The sequence below is a fragment of the Herpailurus yagouaroundi genome, unplaced genomic scaffold, assembly GCF_014898765.1.
Source record: "Herpailurus yagouaroundi ecotype Mexico unplaced genomic scaffold, PumYag 28, whole genome shotgun sequence".
Lineage (NCBI taxonomy): Eukaryota > Metazoa > Chordata > Mammalia > Carnivora > Felidae > Herpailurus > Herpailurus yagouaroundi.
In genome coordinates this window covers 41,494,665-41,512,764 of record NW_024412376.1, presented here as the reverse complement: position 1 = coordinate 41,512,764, position 18,100 = coordinate 41,494,665, and the positions used below count along the sequence as shown (strand labels likewise).

At 38.3% G+C, this 18,100-nt stretch overlaps 1 protein-coding gene across 3 annotated transcripts in view; it reads left to right on the top strand.

Moving 5' to 3' along the window:
• Positions 1 to 18,100, top strand: part of ARHGAP10 (Rho GTPase activating protein 10) — a 339,539-nt gene that overhangs the window by 275,322 nt on the left and 46,117 nt on the right. For all 3 annotated transcript variants that reach the window (XM_040472772.1, XM_040472753.1, XM_040472763.1), the window contains one exon: positions 8,842 to 8,992. In XM_040472772.1, coding sequence (XP_040328706.1) covers positions 8,842 to 8,992 — 151 coding nt within the window. The remainder of the gene's footprint in view (positions 1 to 8,841; positions 8,993 to 18,100) is intronic.

The window sequence follows — 18,100 nt, the reverse complement described above, 5'->3', positions numbered from 1 at the left end:
CTCCCTCTCCCTCTCCCTCTCCCTCTCCCTCTCCCTCTCCCTCTCCCTCTCCCTCTCCCCCTCTCCCTCTCCCCTATTTGTACGTTCTTTCTCTCTCCAAAATAATAAAATAAAATAAAATGAGACAAATGTTACATGGAAAAAAAAAAAACTCTGAAGAATAGTCATTAAAATTTTAACAGAAATGTTCCTATGTGTGGGATGATGGATGGTTTTTATCTTCTTTAAAGAGGTTTTTTTCCCTTGAGTTTACCGGAACTTCTACAAGGACTGTAATGTGTTAGTTATCACTTTTGTAACATGAATAAATTATACAATTGACCTTTGCACAATATGAGTTTCAACTGTGCAGTTCCACTTACACATGGTTTTTTTTTTTTTAAGATATAGTATGGTATTTCCCTTATGATTTTCTTAGTAACATTTACTTTAGCTCACTTTATTCTAAGAATACAATGTATAATACATATGACACACAAAATATTTGTTGATTAACTGTTTGTTATCAGTAAGACTTCTGGTCAATACTAGGCTATTAGTAGTTAAAGGTTTTGGAAAGTCAAAAGTTCTATGTGGATTTTTGATTGCATGGGAGAAGGGAGATCAGTACCCTGACCCCTACATTATTACCAAACTATTCCTATAAATTTTAAAGCTGTTGATTAACAAACAAAATTTTTTTGATATTTATTTATTTTTTTGAAAGAGAGGGAGAGAGAGAGAGAGAGAGAGAGAGAGAGAGAGACAGTGTGAGTGGGGGAGGGGCAGAGAGAGAGGGAGACACAGAATCCAAAGCAGGCTCCAGGCTCTGAGCTGTCAGCACAGAGCCCCACGTGGGGCTGAAACCCACAAGCTGTGAGATCATGACCTGAGCCGAAGTCTGTGCTTAAGTGACTGAGCCACCCAGGCACCCCTAAAGCTATTGATTTAATGTGAAGGCTGGTAAATATCCCCTGTCCCCCCACCATGCAGCTTCTCATAAAGAATTACCATTGACCACCTTCAAAACATGGTTTTGCTTAGACATTTTTTTTTTTTTTTGAGAGAGAGCAAGCAAGCAGAGGGAGGGGCAGAGAGAGAGAGAGAGAGAGAGAGAGAGAGACTCCCAAGCAGGCTCCACACTGTCAGTGCAGAGCCCCACATGGGCCTCAACCTCATGATTGTGAGATTATTACCTGAGCCGAAATCAAGAGTTAGATGTTGGATGCTTAACCGACTGAGCCACCCAGGTGCCCCTAGGCATTTCATTTTTATGAGCATTAAAATGGAGGAAAAAAAGTGTGTTGCACTATTTCTTAAATATGTAGGCCATACCTGGGGGCACACATACTTGAGGTTTTAGATGATTCTGATAAATACAATCATATACATGCCTTCAGGAGATGTTTTCTTCACTGTGATTAAAATTCACACATTTCCTCTTAGAGAATAAATAGATCCATGGCTTATTCTTTCTTTCTAGGGAAATGGTCATTGTGGCCTACTAAACGAGGAGGGGTCATAGCTTGTATTCCAAAAGAAAAATGTCATTCACCTTGAAATGTTCATAAAATGATGAATCAGTGAGTTCTGAATATGTTTACTTATATTTGATATAAAGTTTCACAGGTAACATTCAGGGAGGGTCCTGCTTTTTGTCATGGCTAGAGCTAGTCCTGTGTTGGGGAGGTCTCTCCTTGTGGATCCCCAGGCCTTTGGGGACTGCAAATGGTAGGCTTCTTGTGTTCTGATCCTCTGTACTACTGTTAGGACGAAGTGATTTTTTTTTAAGTTTTTGTTTTAATGTTTGTTTATTTTTGAGAGGAAGAGAGAGCATAAGTGGGGGGAGGGGCAGAGAGAGAGGGAGACACAAAATCTGAAGCAGGCTCCAGGGCTCTGAGCTGTCAGCACAGAGCCCGACCCGGGGCTTGAACCCACGAACCATGAGATCACGACCTGAGCTAAAGTCAGACACTTAAGCAACTGAGCCATCCATGCACCCTAGGACCAAGTGATTTCTAAGGGAATGAAAAGTTTTGGAAAGATAAAGGGTGAAAAAGAACAAAAAAAAAATTGGAAGAAGTTCGACACTGAAATTGGAGGAGGAGTTAATTTTATTCTGGGCTTTTATACTGTAATGTAAACTTTTTGTATGTGAGCAAAAGACAAATAGAAAATAAAATTCTAGGTAGGCATTGGGTTTTTATTTAGTTAAGAATATTTGTAGACATTTGGGTTTTGAAAGTCAAAGTTACAGCTGTGTTTGGGAAAATGTATTCTTCTGACTTCAGAAGGTTGTATGCTTGTGTTTCCCAAATGTTTGCAGGTGCAAACTGATACAACTGCACCTGGAGTGTTTTTAAGGGTTTGCAAACCAGAAAACACAGCATTTTATAACTGGGAATGTATGTTCACACTGTGACTGTAAGAGCAATGTAGTTTCAGCTTAATCAGGAGTTTACCTTATGAATTGGTTAGAGAGAAAGCTATTTAGTGAGCCTGTGAACCTTTACTTAATGCCATTTGCTTACCGATGTATCAGAGTTGTTAATTATTATTATTACCTCTGTCAGTTTTTGTTGAACACTGGAAATACCAGGGCACTGATGTTGCATACACAGTTAATGCCACTGAAAATACCCATGGTTTAGGGTAGGTAGTTCTGGGGTGTGTTTCATTAATACTGTTTGGTAGATAAAAGTTGTCATTTACTAAAATCTTGAAGTAATAAAAACCAAAGTCAATTATGTATTACTCTATGTTTTACAGCACATGGAGTGCTGAAGAAATTAACGCGGTATACGCCATTAGGAGTTGGGAAGATGTCTGAAAATGTCTCTAGAAATTAAAGCTAAAAGCTTGGAAAGGAAGAAAAACATGAACCCTAGCAGTCTGATAAATTCCAAAAAGTACACTTTTTGCTTTGCTTTATTTTTTTTTGGGGGGGGGTGAGTTATGGCAGGGAGGGAGTTTGTAATGCAACATTGAAGTTGTTTTTCAAAAAGCTCATGGTAAGTCAGGGCCATAGTGAAAGCCTGAGCCTGTAGGATGAATAGGCTGGGACTGAGAACGTCTCCTGCCTTCCTTTTTCTATCCCATTTTTCCTGGCTGCCCTTCTCAGTATCTGCTGTGACATAATGGAAGGAGCCTCATGCTGATGGGCAGCAGGTGGACTCTGAACAAAACCTTGTAGCAGGGTCCAATGTCAGCCTCACAGATCTAAGTGTTGAGGTTTGCATCAGATAATGCATATGAAAGCACTTTGAGGAGTTGCAGCTATTAAGCAAAATCTCCCCTGATGAGGAGGCACATGCATAAAGAATAGTGTTTGGGAAGAAAGGTTCAGACCCAGCCAGATGGGAAATAGCAGTTGGTGTTGAGGCCTTGGTCTGGGAATAAAGCTTGAGTTTACCACTAACTAGTGGTATAAATATGAGCAAATCTTTAACCACAGGGGCCTTGGTTTGTTCAACTGTGAGAAAAGGGCTTGGCCTAAGTGATAGGTAGGACACTTTTCGCTCTGAGAGTCTGAGTTTTAATGAACCAGAACAAACATGAAGCCTTAGTATATTTCCAGCGTCTAGACTGAACCTGACTGGTATTTCACTGTCAGTCCCTATTATCGATTCTAGTTAAATTTTCTGTAATAGACCCATATTTAGTCATGGGGTAGAGCTGATTCGAAGACAGACAGCTGGAAAGTTTTCAGAGTTCTTTTGTACTGTTCACACAGTAGCTGAATTCTAAAGTTATGTTACAGATGGAAGGTTCATGCTACCTTGGTGCCAACTTAGAGTCATATAACCTTGGTCTAAGCACACTATAGACTCTGGAGCTGAAAGGAATATTTGGCCATTTCGTAGCTAAATATTGTGGAAAGAAGATTGGAAATTTTATTTTTGTCCCTCCTTGTATGTTAAATGTTCACTAAGGGGAGTAGGCATTGGTTTCCAACCATCTTCTGGCTAAATCTCTTTGTGTTTATGGATAGTATAGTTATGTGAGCTAGGCCACCATCAAAGAGGACAGAGTATGAATGGGGCTTAATGTGATTGGGTAACATTGGAGACAGGGCAACACACTGACTAACACATCCACACTAGAATCAGGAAATCTGGGTTCAAATCTTCGTAGGTCAACCAGTTGGTCATAGGAATATGTCAGGTATATTTCAACTACCCAATAGTTGCAACTATTATTATTCAAGATGATGGGAGTATGCACACATATTAGTAATCTCCCTATCACAGTAAAGACCAGTGGATTCTCCTGTAGAAACATGTAAAAAAAATTATCTCATCCCCCTTAATTTCCTTTAACCATATTGTTTGTTTAGTTGAATCAAATGCTGAAGGTTTGAGTTGGGTATTAAAGCAAAATTTTCAGAGACCATTTTTATTTCCTGTTATCTACAAAGCATTTCTGGCAGAAGTGGCCCAATCATTACCATATGTGGCCCCTGGTAGCAGAGCCTGAAGGACTCTGGGAGGTATTTATATGTATGGCTGAGTCCCATGGGCATAAATGTGAGTCTGTTGAGTCTGCAGAATCTGTGACTTAACAGTGGTGCCAGACTTGTGTTTGTGCTAACACTTAGTAGATCTGAATAAGCGCTTATCTACCTGACATATCTATGTGTGGAGTTTTGTGTTTTGTCTTTGTCTTGTCTGGTTTGAGTTTTTCTTTGTTGTAAAATACGTAGGTGCAGTGAAGACACTTTCTACCCTGAAACAAATGTTTTGAGTAGACTTGATCTTTTAGTATTGTTGAAGATGAGTTCATCTGCCCTACAACAAAGGTAATAAGATGCTAGGGAAGTTAAGAGAGTCAAGAGACTTTGGAAAGAGACCTGGGCAGCAAAGGAATTTGCATCCATGCAGTGGTTCTAGAATTGGGAAGTCAGTATTATAGTCGAAGATGACACACATCTTGGCCATAATAGAACAAGATAAGTAAATTTGTAACTTCTAGAATCAGATGGCCAGGAAACAGGACAAAATTGTAAAGTAAACAGTTTACTGTTTCCTCCTCTCCTAAACTTAAAAAGAATATTAAAAAAAAAAAGTTATTTCTGGTGTTTCAGAGAGAACCATAAGAACATAGCTTTGTAGCTTAAAAAACAAACAAAAGTAATTGGGAACTTGAGTCTTGTGCATTGGCAAATAAGGTAGATGCATATACAAAGTGATGTGTTCGTGAAACATCTAGGAAGTCATGGCACAATGATGGTGAGTCTTACATATAATCTGAAATTATACCGATAATCTCCAGTTTTACTCTTTTTAAACAGATATAGAACATTATAGTTGGTGATTTTTTCCCCCTAATGATTATATTTTGTTTGTTTTTTAAACTAGCAGTAGGGGCTCTGGAATCAGAACTGAGAGCAAAGATACCAACTCTGCCATTTTCAAACTGGACATTTGGATTAATTGTTTAATCTTTGAGTTTTTATCATTTGAGCTTATATCACATGTTCATGTGGGGAACAATGCTTCCCTCAAAAGTTGTGAGAATATTAAACAGAAAGAAAGCCTACTACCTAGTACGTGCTTTTAAATGTTAAATGTATTTAATGAAAGACGAAGTAATTTAAATCTCAGATTTCAGTGCTGAAGTGCAGAAATGAATACACAAAATAATTTTGTGATTCTAGCTGACTTGGGAATTTGATAAGGGGCTCTATTTGTTTCTTCCCTTTCACCCCCACTGCTTGATGAGCTTCTTCCATAAAACATTTTAGAATCATGTGTTTAGAATAACTAAACAGTGAATTTGAGGAATATTCAAGACTTTAAAGAATTAGTGCCCTCTCAAAACAGTGGTTGAGCAGAGTAATGAAGGTCTAAATCCATTTTTATTATCACATGTGATCATATTGCAAATACCAGTAGCTCCCATTGATTTCTAGTTATGATGTGTCAAGTGCTGTACTAAACAGTTTATAAACATTTTCTCATTTAATGTCTGTAATAACATGAGATCTAGGTGTTATGGCCCTCATTACACATGTTTTAAGGAGTAGTCTATACATTCATAGCTGAGAAGACTTAAAAGCCAGGATAGTGCCTTCTCAAGTGAGCAAATGTGCCTTGGTACCACCAAATTCAGATGACAGGATAACTCTTTGAAATGTTAATACAACGTGGAGTTTGTTGAGGAAGTGGTCGGTATTTAGCATCTTTGAAATATTTTGCTCTAATTATGACTTGAGCGGGTCCAAGGAATCGATTGTGTGTGTTCAGTGCCAGTTTTTCTGAGATAATATTTCTGGTGTTTTGATTTTGACTGTGGTCCATCCAACACAAGTATAAAATGCTGTGGAATGTTTGTCTGAATAGGTATTTCTCAGCCTTGGCTCCAGAGAAGAATCACCTGGAAGCTTTAAAATGCAGATCAAAGAAAAGCAAATAAACCTGAAGCCCAGTCCCCATTCCCAGATAGAATTTTTCCCGAGTTTCATTCAGATATAATTGACATAAAAAATGTGTATTAGTTTGAGGTGTACAGTATAATGGTTTGATACGTGTATGTATGGTGAAATGATTACCACACAATCAGTTTGCTTAATGCCCGTCACCTCACGTACATTTAGCTGGAAGAAATTTGTACCTTTTGACTGCTTTCACCCATTTGCCCCCTACTCCCATCCCCCTGCCTCTGGCAGCCATCAATCTGTTCTAACCTATTAGTTAGGTTTTTAAAAATTCCTCATGTAAGTTAGATCGTGAAGCATTGGTGTTTCTCTGTCTGATTTCACTTAGCATAATGCCCTCCATGTCCATCATGTTGTCACATGTGGCAAGATTTCCTTGTGTTTTTTTTTATGGCTAAATAATATTCTCGCAGATGTTCTGATATAAACGATGTCATAAGTATTCTGGAGGCTTGCAGAATTCCATACTTAGCCCTGGGATGTCTCAGATCTTTCCCCTGAGAGCATTGGAGTTGCACTCTCAGGTCCTGCCTTGCTTGGTGGCTTGCAGTATGGCTCTGAACGCTTGAGCTGCTCCCCACAACTCCCCCCTACCCCCCACAATCCTACCCATCTTGTTACCCTGAGGTGTGTGTGGAGGGAACAACAGTCATCGGGGTGGGTCTTAGAGGAAGATCTGTTCAGAAGATTATCAGCTATGCAGAATCAGTTCTGGGATGTAACTTTCCCATTGTTTATTTAGGCTTTGGGTGTATTGGCTCTGTGTGTTGTTTGGTTTCCTATTCCAGTACCGTCCCAGAGGCATTTCCCATATTTGTAAAGATCAAACATAGGTAAGAAGCTATTCCAACAGTTGGCCACACACGGGCTGTTTTCTTTCAATGGAAGTAAGTTTTCCCAACTTCTCTCCTTCACATTGTCATACGCTTCTCAACCTAACTTCTCTCCTGTTCCCACCACTCCACAACCTTCCTTAATTTGAGTAGTGACAGATGGTAATAAATCCAGCTGTGGACAGTCGTTTAGACAGCAGAGGATTTTTTAAGGCAGATAAGTAGTTTGCTATTTGCTGGAGTGCCCTATTGGAACACAGAGTCTGTGGAAATATGGTGTTAGCAGGTTGCCAGTTGGAGCACTAAATTAAATTTTCACTAGCAAATATTTGTCCACAGTAATTTAAATCATTTTGTATCCCATTTACGCATGAGGGGGCAGTATGGTACTATATAAAGCAAATGCTCTGTTGAAATTGTCTATTTTTATTGGTATATAATAGTTTCTAGGTGAGAACTTTTAGACTCCGCGATCGTAACTCTGACATGGTAGTTAGTTGTTAAATGTGATATGCATATGTGATCCCCTCACTCGTATACACGGGTCACATGCCTTTTTTATTTAAATGCATAAATAATCATTTCCTTGCAGCAGTGGGGCTTTCCCACAGTGCCTTTTTTATTGTGAGTTTTATATTTATGTTTTGTTTAATGGTAGCAAGCTTTCTTCCTGTTTCCTGCTTTCACTTGGGGAGCATTAGGCCTCTTGGAGATGCAGTGTCTATTAGGTTGATGTGTCTAAATATTTTATTTTATGACTTCATTGAAGGCTGAAGGGTCTCCAGTGTTGTTGGGGACAGGAAACCTCTGAACTCAGGTCTTGGCAGCTGTGGAAGGTCTATTATAAATTACCTCTGCATGATATGCTTCCCTTTATGGGACAGATTGCTTTTCTCAAAAGAAAAAAAAAATTGTTAAGCAAAGAAGCAGCACATTTTAATTAATGTTATTATTGCTGATATATGAGTGACACTGTAGATTATCAAGGTGCTAATATTCTAGGTTTCATAAATGGAAGGGAAATTATTAAGGGCAGTTGGAAGGCAGTAATTGATAAAATCTATAAAGTATTTTATGAAAAATGTACATGGGAATCTGAAAGGTAATTTCATAAGCATAAGCTATTTTTAAATGTGTAAAAAATATTTACAGTCATATGTTTCTGTTTATGTAGCTGAAAAAAAATTGAGACCAGCATTTGGCATAAACATAACCCTGTATGAAACTAAATGGGATATTTACTTTTAATGTTTTATCCTGGCTACTTTCTTTGTGGGTGAATAGCTGTGGTATTGTCTATACCTGGTAAAGTTAATTATACATATTTAGTTTTGGAACGAATTTATTTTGAAATATAATGATTGGACATTGCTTTTACTTAATTTTAACTAGAAATTGTATTTTGAAATCTTCTGTTAAGAAAATAAATGAAAGACTTACGACCTGTACCCACGATTTGAAGGAATGGATTTTTGGCTCCAGCTTGTTTTGGATGAGCTCCAAATCAAATGTTGCTTGATACTGGTTTACTATTGCAACACACAGGTTTCTGTTCATGGGAAACAATTAATGTCCTTTATGCTTCGATGGCAGATTTTTAGGACCCCGCCCGATGCGACATTCCTGGAGCCAGTCTCCCTGTCAACATCACCCCCAAATGCTCCACCAAGACAATCGAAGAGACAAGGCCAGAGGACGAAGAGACCCGTGGCCGTGTATAATCTTTGTCTGGAGCTGGAAGATGGTAAGATGTTGATTCTATTTTTCTGCTTGACAGCATGTTGAGAGTATGGCATATCATATGTCCTCAGGGAAGGCCATTCTTTTCCTTCCTTTGTGTTTTAATTTCTTTTCACCTTAAGATAATTTTTTGAGATTAACAAGGAGGGTAAAGCCTTCTTGTCAGAGAGAAAATGCGAGTTTCAGGTTTGTGTTTGTTATTTGTTATGCATGTTTCTTTTTTTATTTTTAAAAGACAGCTTAAATTTCTTTTTTTGGGAAACTTGTGTGACCTCCTGTGAGGTTACATAACTCTGAGACAAATGGAAGAGGAACTAAAATTAAAGCAGATCTTTTGAGAGGAGCTGATAGTCTAATGTTAAATACATCTAGATTAAAGGCATAGTTTTCTATTGCACTGAAGCTTAGGGCTTCTGCATCTTATTTGGCCCACGTTTTCTTGCAAGGCTGGCGCCTCATCGTACAGTAGGCGTGGCGAAGTGACCTGCCTTCAGGGGTCAGGCCCAGTGAACTAAGGTGCAGTGGGACTCTGGCAGAATGGAAGTTCTACTGTCCTGTCCTGGCTAACATGTTCCAGTTACTTGTTGTCACGTGGCCACATTGTCTCAGTATCGTCAGATTGCCTAGTTTTTTAAAGAAAGCTTGGAAATTTGAATTTTATGCACTGATCTCTACAAAACAAGACGATGTGTCACGTAGAAATTACTGACTGCCGATTTGTAATCATGCGGTTATTGGCATGGAGGGGTAAGGTGATTCTAAGAACCTCTAGTTCAGCAGGCATGTCTGAAACTGTGACTCTTTGGTTGTGGGACCTTTTGAGGACATTTCCTGAATTCGTAATTAATCTTCGTTCTTCTTTTTGTTATAACCTTTTTTTCTTTTTTGTATCTTTCATTTATTATCCTTGCAAGCTACTGAAGTTATATTGGTTTGGAAGTATGAGGTGATTGTCAGAAGGAGGAAGGGAATGAAGACAGAAACAAATGCAGTACCTTTCATCGTAAGGAGCTATATAGTCAAATGTCCAGGTAGCTAATATCGAAAGATCCATGCATGCAAGTGACAACTGATTAGGGAGTCTCTGCAGGAAGCCTCAGAATGCTTCCTGTAATAACACGGTGGGGGGGGCTAACGTGTGCCGGTATTCTTTCACATCGTTTAAGATGGGCATCATATGATACAACTATTAGTTTTACAATCAGATCCTTATTTTCCAGAGGAAGGGCATGAATCCTTAAAATCAACCTATAATTTCAGAGCTTCCTTTTTAGTTTCAACTTCTGATCCTACCTAACTTTTTTTTGTTCTCTTTTTTTCTCACTCTCACTCTCTCTCAGCGGAGTTGCTAATAAGGAGTAAAACTGACTGGTTTGAATTGCACCTTTTCTTGTATCTCACTTGTCCTCTGGTGGAAGTGTTAATAAATAGTGAAGGAGGCAAATGTTGGGAAGTAGGAAGAGAAAAAGAAGTCAAGGAGATGTAGAATAAAATCTGCACTGGCTCACTGGCCCTTGAGCAAAACCAAATTGGCTGTATTTCATAAAGGAAATGACCAGAGTGACTGTTTGTCTTAGAATCACATCTACTTTTTTGGTATTTTAAGGAATTGAATCATAATATCCAATCAGTATACATGGTGACTGATCTTTTGACCATTGTGTTGGAAAGTGATTATTAATGGGTAAGAAGTTGCTGAAGTGGTGCTTGGTACATCTTTTATGGGAATGCTCACGATGGCATATAATCATAGCTTTCCTAGATTTTAGGTCATATAATAATTCTTAATTATTTGATTATAAGGGAAAAAAGATTGTGAAATATTCAATTCCTTTAGTCTGTTTTTATGTTCATTATTTATATGGTGTTTTATTCTACGTTTTGTATTTTATAACTTTACATTAATCTGTCTTGATTGTAGCCTTGGAATTTGTTGTTGTTGCAAATTGTCAGAATCAGGAAAGTCCATGATTTTGTCACAGAGTAATTTTATTTTATCTAGAGGTCATAAGATAAAGCAATTAAAAACTATAAGTTATTTCCTCCCCCCCCCCCCACCAATTATTTGTAGGTAAGCTTTAGTGAAACTCAGGTTGTGTGAAAAAGAATTATTTCAGAGAGAACAGAGTAGGGTCTACATATTATATTTTCCAAAAAAGGCAGGGTGGTGAGGATAAATGAAGAGAAGAGCTTCTGAAAGGAAGCATACAGGGGAAGCATACTAAAAAACTGTGTTATTGACTATACTTAGCATATTGAAAAACTCTGCCCCCTCCCCCCCCAAAAAAATCTGTTGTCCCTAGTACTTAAATATTTTTTTTTCAGTAGCCTGAGTTCTATAATTGTCAACTTGAAGGTTTCAAAAAGTTTAATCTTCTTAATATTTTTTCTTATTGGTGGTAGTAGAGTCAATTTCCTATGTTTCACTAGGTCTGGTGAAGATAAGCATTACAGTCAACTTTGGTGGATTATTCCCAATTTTGTAGCTTAGATGAATGTGATAGAGATTTTTAAATGTAGATGTGTCCTTCTCCCATTGATGCAGTGTAGTATAAATTAATCTTGACTTAATGAAATATAGGACAAATAGTTATTGTTTAAATTTAGGTGGATTATCTGTCAAGATCCAAGGCGCTAGATTAGATGATCGGAGATTTTCTTCAGCCTTATGATTTGGTCACAGATTTGGTATTTGAGTTAAGTGTTTGTAATATGTTATTTCTTCTTCTACATTGAGTAGGGTATGAAACTAAGTGATGTACCAAATAGCCAACCCTGGAAAACAGTCAGAATTGGCTTCAATTTAACATCAGGCAGATCAAAAAGTCATTATTAACAAAGAGTCAGCAAGCCTATTACATGAGCTGAAGCAGGATAGGCCTGGAAGCAGAGAATCCAAGCTGGCGTAAAATGAGAGAGAAACCCTCTGCTGTTAGACGTGAATTTTATTATGACATATTCAACCCCACTCCCATCCCAATTGAGAGGTGACCAGTTTAATTAAAGACGCCTAGTGTCTTTACTTTGTTAAAGACTTTAATTGGCTTTGGCACATTTATCCATATTATATACACAGTGCTCGTTATTTTTCTTTGTAATATATGATTAAATGATATTAAACTTATTATTTGCGAAAGACTTTAAAATTCTAGTTAGTTGCTTAAGGATCTTTGTTGATGATTAATACGAACTGAAATGGATATACTATCTGGCTAGGTTTCTTTAAATAAGCAGCTATTAAATCTTTACTAAAGTCCTTATCTTTATTTGGTAGAAGCCATATTGTTCATTTTTATATAGCATTTAATAATCTCATGAACTTCAAAGTTGAGAAGTTTGGCTGGGTCTGTTGTGAAATAGAAAAATATGAGGTATGCTGGAAAGTGCTAAAAAGATAACTAAAAATCAGAGGTTTGCTTTCATTCTCAAATGATCTTTCTGTGTTTTTATTTTCTTAGAATTCATAATAAAGTAACTCCAGACAAATTTATAATGTATGTTCATTTTCTCCTGCTCATTCCATATTTATGTCCTTTACTACCTCTTATGTAAAGAGACACCTTTTTTGTTGTTGTAATTCTCCCAAGTACAGGGGAAGTTCATGAGGCTATATGAGATAGATTCTTTGTTATTCTCATTCAAGGCCAAAGAAAAATTTTAAAAGAGATTTGGGGAGTGGGAGACAAGATGGTGGTCATCTAAATTTTGACCAAGCTCTTTCTTTATGCTAGTTCTAATTTTAAACAGAATGAGGCATTCATAGGACTAGTTTTTATTTGTATCTTCTTGAGTAGTTACGTATTCTGTTGCCCATCTTCTTTTGTACATGATCTAGCAGTTTATTTGTTTAGGCAACTTAAAAAATATGATTTATAGCAAGTTGAAAACAGAATCATCTTGCAAGCCAGTTGGCAAGATTTAATATTATTATAGAGTAGGTCTTACTTGGGTATCGTTGGGTTGGCACTCTCACACTTGGATCCCGGATGTGCTAACTGCAGCACATTTTGTTGAACATGTGTTATTGTAGTCCTACAGTGTGACAAGGATGGAGAGCCTTATAAGCATAAAGTGAAAATGTAACTGTTAAAAGGGAGATAGATAAACAACGAAGCATGATCGTTTCCCTTCTGTTCTAAGGAGGAACATACTGTGATACGGATCAGTCTCTAAAATCAGAGTTGCATAAATAAGTTGTATGTAGATGTCCTTTCAGCTGAAATGACACCCAGGTAGATTTTTAAATGATTACCTAACATTTAAATGTCCCATATCAATGAGAGTGATGCTGAGAGCCACCTTTGGTATTTGGAAAGAATCTTGTTGAATAATGAATGAGGCATAAGCAAGAGAATAGAAAGCTAAAAAGGAGGCTCTTGGAAGGTCTTTTGAAATGTAGATTTTTAATCCTAAAGTATGGAATGCCCCTGGCAGTTTGGAGATTTTCTGCCTCTATCATTAATTAGTGATTTTTCTCATACTAGAGACTAAAATCAGAATTCTGTGTATCTGTTGAAGAGTTTTTATAAACTCTGCATCATGTTTACACATGGTTTCTATTTCAAGGCGTCGATATTCTACTCTCCTTCTGTCACTATACAGTAAAAGAATGAGACAGCATGGTAGCAAGTGCCCAGTGCTGGGCTGTCGGCCTTATGGGCCCTGAGGAAGGCAACCCCAGGGCTGCGGTGGGTGGGAAAGGTGTCATGGTTTCCTTGAGTGGAGCCATTTTGGCAGTTGGTTGGGGCATGATTTCAGGTGAGGAAACTAGCTTGAATGAAGGCCCGGCAGCAATGGTGAGTAAGAATAAGGCAGGAGGGTAAAGAAGAGGCCAGCTTGGTCAGACGGGGGCAGGGTTGAAGAGTAGTGACCAGTGAACCCAATGAGATGTTGCCAAACCAGGGGAGGTCAGCCTAAGGAATGATGGTTAGAAGTCTGGTCTGAGGACTTTGTATTCTGATTCTACTCAGATAGCTTACCCTCTCTAAATCTATCGTATTAACTACAAAATAGTAGTTATAATGTGTGCTACTGAGGATGGTTGAGAAGGTTTAGGTGGTTAATATGCTTAATATAGTGTCTGGTATATAGTAAACAGTCAAATCCTAGCTTCTGCTATTCAATATTATTATTAAAGACAGAGAAACGTGCCTTATATATAGAATGATAAGAGAAGTTACTGTTTTTCAGCAAGGGAGAGTTGTCACATGGAAAATAATATTAAAGGAAGTTTAATCTGACTTAAATCTGTCTGTAAGAATCAGAAAGGCCATGGTAAAGGCTGGTTAAGTAGTTTAGGTTTAGGTTGGTATGGTGTTGAACCAGCACTAGGAATAGAAGATAAATCTGGGACAGGTGTTAAAGCAAACTGTTGGGACTTCTTAACTGACTCGATGTGGAGAATGAAAGCAGATAATCAAAACGATGTCTTCAGCCATATTTTAATATTTAGACCACCTTTTCATCAAAAGGAAAGAAATACCTCATTTTGTTAGCATCTTCAATACATAGTGCAATATGTAACCGCTTTGGAAAATAGGTTTAATAAAAATAGTGTACAATGTATTAGTGTAAATAGTATATATGGAAAGTCAGTGGAAAGAGGAAAATATTAAATAGTACTAAATGGTATGTCTTCTTAGAGAAAGAATAGTCAGTCTCATAACCGTGAGCAATGGAGAGCTCATTTCTTTTCCCCTATTTACCGCACAGACCTATATCCACATTCACTCATGTGCTGGGAAGGTAAAGGTTGCGAGGCAACCACCAAACTAAAAGACGATCATTTCAGTAGAAGTCAAGGGTGGATAGCAGACAGTCATGGCAGCTCTGTACTCTCAAATCTCAGTTCCCAAGAGAGCATCTTTAGAAATTGCCTTCATGAAAACATGCTTTTATCAGTGAATTGTAACTGTCCTGTCATCCCCACAATGTAAGAAGAACCACAGTAAAACCATTGCTGATGGGAATTTTCAGTGACATTCTACAGCTATTGACATTTTCTTGTAGACATAAGCTGATCGGCTTGACACAGAATTATAACCAACCCTAAGTAACTGGGCACAAACAGATCTTCGGCTCAAGCTTGGCGATCTTCCCTTGATTCTTATCATTTTTTTGGCATGACACTTCATGGGTGGACGCTGGATAATAACTTCCTGAGTGCCAAGGCCCCTTGCCATTTCTTCGGGGCAATGTTATGATTCCCTGACATGGAATTACTGTATTGTGAAGTTAAATCTAAGACCAGGCTTGAATCAGTGACAGTATATGTAGACAGATTATTTCTTAACTCACTGTTACAATGATGAAATCAATGGGATGGAAAAGGCAGCCAGAAATTTCAGGGCTGTAATTGAGTTGTGGCGTACCCATAAATCATGCAAGCTGCCTCCCCTGCATTGGCGGCTCCCCAGAAGCCTCCCAGAAGCTCAGCCCCCCTAATGTCAGCGACAAAGCACACGGCAACTTCTTATATGACTTCCTATATAATCTTAACTATGCTTCTGTGTGGGATGAACATTTCCCCCTTTCTCTGGAGGGAAAAGGCTTATTTAACGCCTTCAAAAAAATACATAGCTGCTTCTGTGGTGAAAATAAGTTCATGGCAGGTAACTAGAATTTATAGAAGAGAGAAAAATTCTTTAAAGCTTGTCTCCCTGTGGTGTGGGTTTTTTCTTCACTTCTAATAGCTTTTATTTTAATTTCTAGTTCTGAATTCAAGCAGCTGTCATTCTCTTTATAGCCGTTTTTGAAACTCCTACAGCGTAGGAGGTAGCTGGGCTGTCTAAGAAACATCTTTTCAAACCAACCAAAGTATTGTTTATCCTGAATGAAATAGAATTTTTAAGGCTGTCAAGAGTGAGTGATTTGAAGCGTTTTCTTTGATAGCCAGGAAGATGAGCAGAAATCTTAAAGAGGGGAAGGTATTATCTCAATGTGGCCAATTCCAGGTAACTTCTCTTACCCAGAAGAAACTCTTTTGAACCGTGATAAAAATTACCACTAAGTGAGGGTGTTGTCTACAATTAATATAACAAAACAAACCAGTGGCAGCTCATTTTTACTTACTGAATTCTTAACAGCTGTTGACGAAAAAGAATGAGATTGAATCAATAATGGAGAATACTCCTGTAACTAGTCCCCTCTAGTTGCCCTCTGTGAACTCTGGGTAGCAACTTTGCAGCTTGGTTCCCTCTGAGGGCTCATTCCGCTCTCCATGGCATTGCTGTGTACCCTCCGAGCAGTATCTGGAAGTTGAATGTTACTCTTGGATGAAAAGAATTCTTCAAACCTATTAAAATGAATTATCAGGCTGACGTTTTGCAGATACTAGTATTCTCTAAAGTCAGCAGCATGGGGTGCCTGGGTGACTCAGTTGGTTGAGCGTCTGACTCTTGATTTTTGCTCAGGTCATGATCCCAGGGTCGTGGGATCGAGCCGCACGTCAGGCTCTGTGCCAAGTGTGGAGTCTGCTTGAGATTGACTCTCTCCCTCTGCCTCTCTCTCTCCCCCACTTGCACGTATATTGTCTCCCTCTCTCTCTCTCTCAAAAAAAAAAAAAAATTAAAATCAGCAGCATGATTTTTTGGGCTTCAAATGTGACTACGGTCATGATTTTATTTTTCTCTTTGGGTCAGAATAGAATAATATTAAGTCTTTATTAACTCAGTTATTTGACAGGTATATTCCTTTTCTTAAAAATTTTAATAGTTAATGCAATAACAGGATACAGAATTTGGAGGGTTGATAATGGTGATCAGTGACCTATACCATACTATATGCCAGATACTGTTTTTAGCAATGTTCGTTAGATATAGATAATCCTCATAACCATCTGAGAGGTAGTATTATGATCATCCCTATTTTATGGTTCAGGAAACTGAGGCCCAGAGATCAGTAAGTCACCTGTCTCACAGCTGGCCAGTGACAATGCCAGGATTGAACCCAGGCAGTGCAATCCCACAGCCTGGCCCCTTTTCCATGCTGCTAGTGTGCTGAACACAAGTGCTGCAGTGACATCTTCTCTTCCCTGGAGTCCGTAGACATAGCCTGTTTGCCTCTGAGTCTTTCAGAGATGCTCTGCATTTCAAACAGTATGTCAGTTTATTCTTTTTTAATTTTAGGAATGATTCTTAGTTTTCTCATTGTAAGAAAGTACTGGAATCAGAATAATGGTCTTCCTGAAGGAGATGCAGGTGAAGAGAGAACCAGAGATGTGTATGGTTGTAAACCTGGGGCACAATGCACGGTGACAGAAATGGGCCCTCCAAGAGAAAAGGGGGTGCTCATTTTTCTGGGAGGGGGAGAGGGAGGAGCAGTCATTTTATTTCAGTGACATGTTTGTTTTCATGTGGTTTATGTAACCATTTACCAAAATGGACAATTACCTGCTCTTGCGTTAGCTGTAATGCAGATCTCTCAGGTACCTGGTGCTTCAGTGGGTTGTTAGAGATGTGTAAAGGGAATGCAATCAGCAATTTGATGCTGCCTGAATATATTGGATTTTGCTGGTATTTTTTTTCCCTCTTTGTTCTTCCTTTTATTAAAAAAATTACAACAATAGGTAACAGGTTCCTTGGTTTGAAACCCAAAAAAGTATACAACGATGTAGTGACAAGTGTCTGCTCCACCCTGTCAGCTCGTTCCCCTCACCCGGCTGCACCTGCACAGGGCATCTGCAATCACTGACGGTACTGGCTTGAGCCATATGGAAGTGCCATCTTTGGGTTCCAAAGTTATCTAATATCAGCAATTTCAAAAAAAAATTTTTTCATTAAGTCAAAAGTACTAAAGCATCAGGAATTTCATGTAGTTCAACCTACAGTTTCTTAAATCATTTCAGAGTTGAGATCAAATTGGATTGCTGACCACCGTTAGTAGGATCACGCCATGTGAAATTGCTGTTTGTGTGCATCAGAAATGATTGCAGAGCAGTGGTTTCACATGGTTAACCTGTCGTTTCTCACCCATCTTTCCAGAATCCGTTATGTATTTACAAGCAGATATTCTTACCTTCTTCACCCAACAGCCAGTTGTACCGAATTAAAAAAAAAATTATAATGTACTCATTGTTGGTTTTCATGTTTCTACAGGGAGCTTTCCTTCCCCC